Genomic DNA, 10,703 nt, shown 5'->3' on the forward strand with positions numbered 1-10,703 from the left:
ATATTATGAAATACACTTTAACCCTTTTGCATTAATCATTTTGTAGTCTGTGATTAGATCAGTCCTTCTTATTCTTGCTTGGTATTAAAATATGGAAGAGGGGAACAATTTTCTGCATTAAATGTATCCGTTTTAAGAATATATATTTTGTACATGTATACACTGAAGTGTGGTCAAATCTGAAATTGGTCACATGATGATTTATAAGGTAGTAAGTTTAAACAAGTGGCGCGCCTCTGGCAGTCTCACCTGCATTATGCAATTCAATATAGCAGCAGTGCTGACTTTGAAAATGATCATGATCACAGTGATGATGATGATGATGGTGATGACGATGATGGTGATGATAATGATGATGGTGATGATGATGATGATGATGATGGTGATGATGGTGATGATGATGATGGTGATGGTGATGATGATGATGGTGATGATGATGATGATGATGATGATGATGATATGATGATGATGATGATGATGATGATGATGATGATGGTGATGATGATGATGATGATGATGATGGTAATGATAATGCTATGGAGCTGGTGGTGATGATGATACTTACAGCTGGAGATTGAATGGTATCCCTAAAACATCAAATCTCTCCACCTCAAAATCAACTCCTATAGTGGCCTTGTAGTCACGATCAAAAACTTCATGGCAAAATCTGTTCACTAGACAGGTCTTACCAACAGAGACATCCCCTACAACTATCACCTTGGAAACCTGCAAACTAAAGACAGCAAAATACAAGAAAAATACATCTTTTAATGGAAAATATATTTACAATACCAAAGCTCTGCAGAGAAAATTGTTTAAAAACTGGACTGTAATAAGAAACAAAAGTTTAATTTGAATGAGGCAGGTCCTATAGGTCAATTCTTTGAAAAGTACATGGCAAGACAGCATCAATGATGAACTTTCAAATTGATGATGCATTAGTTTGTTTTTGTTATTCTGATGGTTAACTGGGAACTGAGTGATCACAGAGTTGCAAAAACAATATTCTCATTCAGCCCCTTTAAAATAGCCTTTAAAGGTCAAGTCCACCCAAACAAAATGCTGATATGAATCAATATGGAAATCAAATAAGCATGACACTGAAAATTTCATCAAAATCGATGAAAAATAAGGAAGTTAAATGACATCTTACAATTTCACTTATTATTCACAAAAAAAGTTATATATACGCACAACTCAGTGATATGCAAATGAGAGAGTCGATGATGTCCTTCACTCACTATTTCTTTTTTTATTATTTTATACAATATTTCAATATTTACAAATTTGACAATTACAACCATCTTGACTGACCCACAAATAGTTAAAACAAATGGTAATTCCACATGTTCAGGGAAGAATAAAACTTTGTCTCACATGATGAGGAGAAAATTGAAATATTTCATATTTCATATAAAATACATGTACAAAGTGAGTGGGTAATGTCATCAGTTCCCTCATTTGCATACCAACCAGGATACTGTGCAGATATAACTGTTTCATTGTGAAATTACATGTAGGCGAAACTTTTAAATATCATAACTTTCTATTTCACATTATATTTTGATGAAACTTTTAGTGTATATATATGCTTGTTTGATTTTTCCCTTTTATTCATACTTCTTGCTAGGTTGGATTTGTCCTTTAAAAATCTGCATCAGAATAAAAATAAAGGTAAATGGATAATACGTATGATTACAATCACATCCACAACCTATGTAATTTCAATGAGCACTTGTTGACAAGTGCTATAAAAAGCAATCATTGATTCTGCAAAAATTGTTTCAGTGACAAAAACGATTGAACTTTGGCACATACCAGGATATGAATGAGTTAAAATGTCTGCTCTTGATGCTGAGCACTACATATATACATGTTCTTCTTTTGCAAATAAACTTCTCTTTCCAAATAATGAAGATAAAATATGAGAATGGATCCCTCAATAGGTGGTTTCAAACTGCCTTGATCACAAGAATCCCCATTAAATTAAGAGAACTTTTTTTCAGGCAAGTATATATCCCTTAATTATTCCCACATTCATACCGCCCCGGGATAAGTTCCTGAAGTTACGAGCATGCGCAGTATAGGGTCTGATAAGCAAGCAAGGTGCGAGATTCAAAATCGCTAGCTCAGCAGCCATCCACGGCTCCCGCGCCCAACTACACGCTGTGCTCAAAGTTCCACTAATTTGCTTTCACATTGCCAAAATACCTGCGACCTTGGAAAAATCCCCGCGAAAGTTCTTGTAATTTTGACAAGTACCTACTATTTCGCGGGTATTCTCTTTTGGGGAGATTACGCGTAATTTGCTTTCACATTTCCAAAATTACCGGTACCTGGTAATTTCTGAATCAGGGTTAATTTCCCGATCATAAAATACCTGGTACTGACAAACTTCGAGGCGGTCTGAAACTACATGTACCTAGTGTTGACATCATAGTGTTTTTTTAAGTTGATCATAGCATTCTGCTGACATGAACAAATAATCATCATCATGTTCCTTCAAAATTTCTGCCAATACTTTTACCATACAATACAAATCAGTTAAGTCTTCCAAGGGGAAAAAATCATGAAAGAATCTATGAAGTGGGGCATTGGAATTGGAAAAGGTCATTACAAGTGAGATGTCAAACGTGAATTGGAAAAGGTTATAACAAGTGAAATATCAAACATATATATAAACATCATAGAGGTAAAAATTGTCCTGGTATCGCATTTGCTCCACATTTTTTTATGACTGCTACACAGAATTTCTTTAGTGTATGCTGTAGCAATTTTTTAAGGGATATGACTGGTACAGAAGATAGTTGATAGCTCTCTCAATGTACAGTACGACCAGTAATTTTGAGAAGTACACTGTAAACTTATTCCTACACATACTGTAATCACGACAGGCTCCAAACTAATGTTGCAAAAAAGCAACCATACTAACATCAACCATTTTATTTGTTGAGAGCCAAATCGGCAACAAAGCCTTGCATTTACAGGGTGCTACATAACTTTTTAGAAGCACTTGCCCAGTCGGGCAAGTAAATTTTTAAATAGTTCAAATATACTTGCCCAAAAATCTATTTCACTTGCCCGAAAAAATCATTGAAAAAAAAGTATTACCTCTTCAAAAGACAGTAAGTATTGCAGTTTTATAAACCATTGACATTTTCTCTCTTTTGACATGAACTGATCTACCTTGTTATTGCCATGAACAAAATAAGGGTCAATTTCATATATATCGACCACATTTTGGTCATTCTATTGTGAAAATTTTGCATGCCCAATCGGGCAAGTGCTTATGTAGCACCCTGATTTATTGTTTATAAAAAGCTTTTATGAAATGGGGCCAGGTTACAGGTCTTACTCCTAGTACAGCAACCTAACATTCTAGACTGATGTCATGAACTGAACTCCTTTCATTTTCAGAACAGCATCCCCAATTATAACAATGAAATTAAATACCTCCTTGGAGTCAATCTACTGGACCCCTATGGATGACCTGTTGATCTTGACATCAACACAATCATCACAGCGCTCCATTCAATTTCTTTGAAATGATGATATATCAAAGATAAGGGAGAGGTTGGATTTGTCAAAATTGAAATCTATGATGATCATTGCATTAATGCAGCATTTAGGGCATGCAAAACCAAATCAAGCTGTGCTTCGGAATAGTTTACTATATAGATGGTGCAAAATAAATAAAATGCTGTGTTTATTATCATTTTTATTACTTAGTCAGCAGGTTGTTATTTCATACCAAAAAAAACATCATTTTTTTTATCATATCATCATTTTTGTGCATTTAATTGCTATTAACAGGGAGCAAAGAGTCAAGAATAATAAGAATAACACAGAAACAAGAGGAAAATGTGACATGAGATTCTAGATATGACATGAACAGAGTTGAATGAATTTACCAAGTTCTGACATTTGATATTTCAGTTGTTTTTCTCTCTTTGTCATGATGATTCATATTTCACAGATGGTACATAGCCTACTGTGAGAAGTGCATTATCTGATCATGCTTCCTTAAAGGGATGGTCTGGGCTGAAAATATTTATATCTAAATAAATAGAGTAAAATTCACTGAGCAAAATGCTGAAAATTTCATCAAAATCTGATAACAAATAACGAAGTCATTAAATATCAATATTTATCAATAATTTGTGAAAACATTAATATGCACATCATCATGAATATTCATTAGGTGGGCTGATGATGATGTCACATCCCCACTTTCCTTGTTCTCATGTTATTACATGAAATCATAAACGTTTCATTTCTTCATACATGAGTACATTATGCGTCTCCATTATGATATTTAAGTTAGGCAATAAATAAATAATGCACTTAATCGGTTGTCAATCCAATTGTTTTAGTTCTTGGTAGAAAATTTTTTGAATAAACCTAATTTCACATAATAAAATACAAAAGAACAAGTGGGGATATGGCACCATCAGCCACACCTAAATATGAACATTCATAAAGACATGCGGATGCCTAGAACTGTTTCACCAGAATAATGCAAATCTTTAAAATTAAATAACTTTGTTAAAAGTATTACCTCTTCAAAAGACAGTAAGTATTGCAGTTTTATAAACCATTGACATTTTCTCTCTTTTGACATGAACTGATCTACCTTGTTATTGCCATGAACAAAATAAGGGTCAATTTCATATATATCGACCACATTTTGGTCATTCTATTGTGAAAATTTTGCATGCCCAATCGGGCAAGTGCTTATGTAGCACCCTGATTTATTGTTTATAAAAAGCTTTTATGAAATGGGGCCAGGTTACAGGTCTTACTCCTAGAACAGCAACCTAACATTCTAGACTGATGTCATGAACTGAAATCCTTTCATTTTCAGAACAGCATCCCCAATTATAACAATGAAATTAAATACCTCCTTGGAGTCAATCTACTGGACCCCTATGGATGACCTGTTGATCTTGACATCAACACAATCATCACAGCGCTCCATTCAATTTCTTTGAAATGATGATATATCAAAGATAAGGGAGAGGTTGGATTTGTCAAAATTGAAATCTATGATGATCATTGCATTAATGCAGCATTTAGGGCATGCAAAACCAAATCAAGCTGTGCTTCGGAATAGTTTACTATATAGATGGTGCAAAATAAATAAAATGCTGTGTTTATTATCATTTTTATTACTTAGTCAGCAGGTTGTTATTTCATACCAAAAAAAACATCATTTTTTTTATCATATCATCATTTTTGTGCATTTAATTGCTATTAACAGGGAGCAAAGAGTCAAGAATAATAAGAATAACACAGAAACAAGAGGAAAATGTGACATGAGATTCTAGATATGACATGAACAGAGTTGAATGAATTTACCAAGTTCTGACATTTGATATTTCAGTTGTTTTTCTCTCTTTGTCATGATGATTCATATTTCACAGATGGTACATAGCCTACTGTGAGAAGTGCATTATCTGATCATGCTTCCTTAAAGGGATGGTCTGGGCTGAAAATATTTATATCTAAATAAATAGAGTAAAATTCACTGAGCAAAATGCTGAAAATTTCATCAAAATCTGATAACAAATAACGAAGTCATTAAATATCAATATTTATCAATAATTTGTGAAAACATTAATATGCACATCATCATGAATATTCATTAGGTGGGCTGATGATGATGTCACATCCCCACTTTCCTTGTTCTCATGTTATTACATGAAATCATAAACGTTTCATTTCTTCATACATGAGTACATTATGCGTCTCCATTATGATATTTAAGTTAGGCAATAAATAAATAATGCACTTAATCGGTTGTCAATCCAATTGTTTTAGTTCTTGGTAGAAAAATTTTTGAATAAACCTAATTTCACATAATAAAATACAAAAGAACAAGTGGGGATATGGCACCATCAGCCACACCTAAATATGAACATTCATAAAGACATGCGGATGCCTAGAACTGTTTCACCAGAATAATGCAAATCTTTAAAATTAAATAACTTTGTTACTTGTTATCCGATTTTGATCGAATTTTTAGCATTTTTCTCTTTGAATTTTACTCTTACTTATTTAAAGATAAAACACATCTCTAGCCTGGACCATCCCTTTAAAGGTTAAACACCATTTTCTTGAAACTTTTTAGTCATGGTTTTTTTACTCAATTTGAATAAGTTGATTCAAATGATATACACTGTACATGTAGTAATATCGACTTGGAAGACACACTCTTCAAACTTGAAATGTGATGTAGGCCTAATAAAGTCCTATCATCTTCCATCTACTTTCATAATCTAGGGATTTAAGGGGAGTATATATGACCCTGAATAAACTTAAGGCTTTGTCTTTATCTTCAAGTATTCTTTTAAATTTTGATAGGTCAATGCAAAGTAGGGCTCTCCATTTTTTTTCTTCATTTTTTGACATCAGAAAACACATATTGATTTGTAGGTTGGTCAATAACAAGGGTCACTTGATTCCTGCCGTTTCCTTTCCATGCAGCATAGAATTATTCTGTTATTTTATACTACACATATTTTTTTTAAACTTAATCTCCGACTGGTCAAATCTACATGTACATATCGAATTGGCTGCTTTGGGAATGTACATTAATAGTGATTTATATGTACAATGTAAGTCTAGAACTATTCTTCCATGCACAAAATGGCAAAAAAACAAAATATCATCATTATTATCAAAAGTTTTATTTTTCTTTTCATGAAGACCTTTATGCCACCAGTATTATTTTCTGGTGACACAACATCTGCTCCTGTGACAATTGCTCCGGTCTTGAGATCTCACAAGTCATAAGATAAGAGTTAGGATTGTTATAGAGTTTTGGGTTAAAATATATACATATATATATATATAGACTAGGATTAGGGTTTATTTAGGTTCGGAGGTTAGGTTTTATGTTTCGCTTTATGTGCAGATTTTCAATCAGAGCAATTGTCGCCATGTAGGTACTCGGGGAAACACAAAAAATCCTTGATTAAAAGTAAGTTACATGGACTATAGGAAAGTTATCCCGTCCACTTGTCATAATTTACATTTAATACCCAGTTGCTAATTTGAAATTTACAAAGTCTTTGGGATATCAATTTTAAATATTTAGCCATAACTTTTTTTCTTCTAGTCCCATTTCTTTCAAACTGTCACCATTCTCTTTTACTTATTTTTCTCCTATTTTGTAACCAAGCTTCTCTTGTCACTTCACGAAATAAGCTTCCTAGATGTCAATTCTGAAAATTGTAAGATATTATAAACTATTTGATCTTCATTTGTTGAAATATAAGAATTCATAAAAAGTCGTCATTCATATTCAGGGTAAGATAAAAAATGATACCAATATCAGACATGAAAGGCAAATTCCTTTGTAAACCTGAAAGCATTGATTTGTCAGTCATCTTCGTATCTTGGTAGACAGGGAGAATGGTCCCTGGAAACATGTTCCTACAAAAACGTATCGCTCATCTCGTCATGAAACAGGCCTACGCTAAGGTCTCTGACGAGTTAAAATTAACCTAACACACACACACACACAAGAAATATAAAGAAGTGAAATTTTCTTACCCGACTGTTCCAGTCTTATTGGCCAAGCATGCATCTCTTACTTTAGGATCAAAATCAGTCTCTTTATAGGGTGTTTCATCTTTATAGGGCTACAAATTAGGAGAATAATAAAGGTAAAAGATAGCAGTTGCAGCAAACACTTATTTCATGAGAAATTCTTGCAAATCAAGGTTAATTGTCAAAATATCATATCTAAATCTGGTACATTAAAGTAAATTTAGCTTTGGGAAATCATGAAATCTTAGCTCAAAACCAATAATCCTGATGATCACTAACACAGAAAAGTATATGTGGGACAATGTATTAATACTGCTCGGAAAAATACCTGACATTTAAATTGATGGAATTCCATGCTCATTTCGCTGATTTCTAAGCAATTACATGTACACATTTTCTTCCAGAGCCACTTGGCACATATTTTTTATTCATAATACATACAAACATAATTTTATTGGATTCTGTTCAAACTCATTTTGAGATTGTTGCAGTACCACAACTGGTATTTATCTTTACAGGACAAGTCCACTCCAGAAAAATATTGATTTGAATGAATTGAGAAAAATCAAACAAGCACTATGCTGAAAATTTCATCAAATTCCGATATAAAATAAGAAAGTTATGACATTTTAAAGTTTCGCTTATTTTTCACAAAACAGGGACATGCACAACTCAGTGACATGCAAATGAGACAGTCCATGATGTCCCTCACTCACAATTTCTTTTTTTTTATTGTAAGAATTATACAATATTTCATTTTTTACAGATTTTACAAAAAGGACCAACTTGATTGAACAGTGATATGCACAACTCCAATGAGACAGTCCATGATGTCCCTCACTCACTATTTCTTTTGTTCTTTATTGTTTGAATTATACAATATTTCATTTTTTACAGATTTGACAATAAGGACCAACTTGATTGAACCATACATGTATGGTATTAAACAATGCTGATTGCACATGTTCAGGGAGGAATTAATCGTTGTTCACAAGACAACAGGGAGAAAATTTGAATATTTCATATTCCATATAATAAAATACAAAAGAAATGGTGAGCGATGTCATCAGTCTCATTTGCATAACGACAAGAATGCGAATATAACTGCTTTGTGAAATTAAGCGAAACTTTAAAATGTCATAACTTTCTGATTTTAAATCCGATTTTGATGAAATTTTCATTGTTATGCTTGTTGGATTTTTATCTTTAAAATGATTCAAATCAACTTTTTGTTGGGGTTTTTTGTAGGTTTGTTGGTTTGTTTGTATGTTTTTTCTTTAGACAGACCCTCAGCATTTTCTAGAGTGTATTCTCTTTCTTCCCCCGTGCATCTTAACAATGCCAGCAAAACCCAGCTCCACACACTTATTTTATACTTCATTCGCAAAGATCCTCACACAACCCGCCAAAACTTCCTCAGCAACTTTTCTAGCTCTAACAACACTTAGGATGTGTCTGCATTCATTTCTTCTGATACTAGCGATCTCCGATCTTAACGGAGGAAGGATACAAGAGAGAGAACTTGTCCTTTAAATTTTATTACAAACATAGACCTTATTCCCTTCTTTTATCTTCTTCTGGCTCTGCTAATTATTTTCCTTATGTCACCTTTCTTCTCTTCTTACACCTAGTACCCACTTGTTCACTGCAACCACCGTACTCTGCCTGTGGGGAATCCATGGTATGCCAATGCAGTACACAGCATAAACTTAAAAAGTTCATTAAAATGTCACTTTTGGACCTTGAAGTAATAATCCCTTTTGCATCACCTGGAAGCTAAACAGGGAAGGAATTTTTGTAACCAAAAATACTTATTTCCATGCAGGTGCAATTTATTGTTCATTAGTAACTTGGGGATCATTTTTGTATTCACCAGAGCGCTCACAAATTTGAATTTTGGGCATATTATTGGTGGAAAGTAATATTGCAAGAAAATTGTCATATTTCAATATCTATTTTTAATTAAGAAAAAGACATTAAAAGAATTAAACTTACAAGTTATATCTGTAATAGAAACTGATACAGTAAAAAAATCAAGCATTTGTCCCCAAAAACAAGAGAAATTTATAAGCCAAACATTGCCAACCTTATTTTGAATTTTGCTACAAACTGACACAGGGAAGGAGCACTCATCCTACGAACGAGGTTATAATATAAGGAGGAGTAGTAACAGAGTAGTAGAGAACAGGACAGGAATAACCATCGTTTCTGGGGATTTATTGAACAATTTCTGACATGTTTTGCAGAACAACCAAATACAGAGACTAAAAAAACGAAAGCTTTAGTTTTGGTCTTATCATATTCCTTGTTAATTGAATACATGTAAGTGCTTCTAGTCTACCTGAGACTGAGTGTGAATATCATCTTCCTGCAAGCTGCTTCCACCTCTCTCTTCCCCTCCTCTTTCTCCTAATTTTTCTATCCATTTCTCTTCCTTACTTTTTTAATTATACTTTTAATCGTGTTTCTATAAACATCAGTTGATCAGTACATCACCGTTCCATTGCACTGCCCCCACCACCACACTCTGCAAACCACCACCACCACCAATCATTACCAATCGCTACCACCACCATGCACGCCACGGCCGCGGCCCGCGTGCCCGGGACACCGCATCGGCACCAACAACCATCACCATGGTCATCACCAGTCATTAATAAAGTGAAATATTTAGACTGATTAAGAATCCATTTAGAAGATCTGATTTGTTGATGATTACCTGTGGAAATTTCGTCAAAATTCTATCTCTTGCAGCTTGACTGATCCTCATGTTAATAACTGTTTAAATCAACGTTACAGAGTTTTTCCAGATACAGATCGCGGCAATGAGTGTGACGTGAGTGCTACTGTAGTTCAGATCGTTTACTCCCGGCCCCAGAAATTGAATACTGTATACAGTACACGGAACACAGTCGAGGGATATGTACGAAGCCCCAAACCGGACATTTTTGACAACCAAAAAAAAAAAATTATCACGTACGTACGTAGTATTATTACGTACGTACGTGATAATTATTACGTACGTACGCAGTATTATTGCGTACGTACGTGATAATTATTACGTACGTACGTGATAATTATTACGTACGTACGCAGTATTATTACGTACGTACGCAGTATTATTACGTACGTACGTGATAATTTTTACG

At 33.8% G+C, this 10,703-nt stretch overlaps 1 protein-coding gene across 1 annotated transcript in view; it reads right to left on the reverse strand.

Moving 5' to 3' along the window:
* The window catches only part of LOC129253674 (ras-related protein Rab-34-like), a 29,510-nt gene extending 19,064 nt beyond the window's left edge, over window positions 1-10,446 (reverse strand). The window contains exons 1-3 of the mRNA XM_064107328.1: window positions 10,274-10,446; window positions 7,558-7,646; window positions 566-733 (exon numbers count right to left, since the gene is read on the reverse strand). Of these exons, the coding sequence (XP_063963398.1) occupies window positions 566-733; window positions 7,558-7,646; window positions 10,274-10,324 (308 nt within the window). The 5' untranslated portion in view covers window positions 10,325-10,446. The remainder of the gene's footprint in view (window positions 1-565; window positions 734-7,557; window positions 7,647-10,273) is intronic.
* Between the last annotated feature and the right edge of the window lie 257 nt (window positions 10,447-10,703).

This window comes from Lytechinus pictus, chromosome 2, assembly GCF_037042905.1.
Source record: "Lytechinus pictus isolate F3 Inbred chromosome 2, Lp3.0, whole genome shotgun sequence".
NCBI classification, from domain to species: Eukaryota; Metazoa; Echinodermata; class Echinoidea; order Temnopleuroida; family Toxopneustidae; genus Lytechinus; species Lytechinus pictus.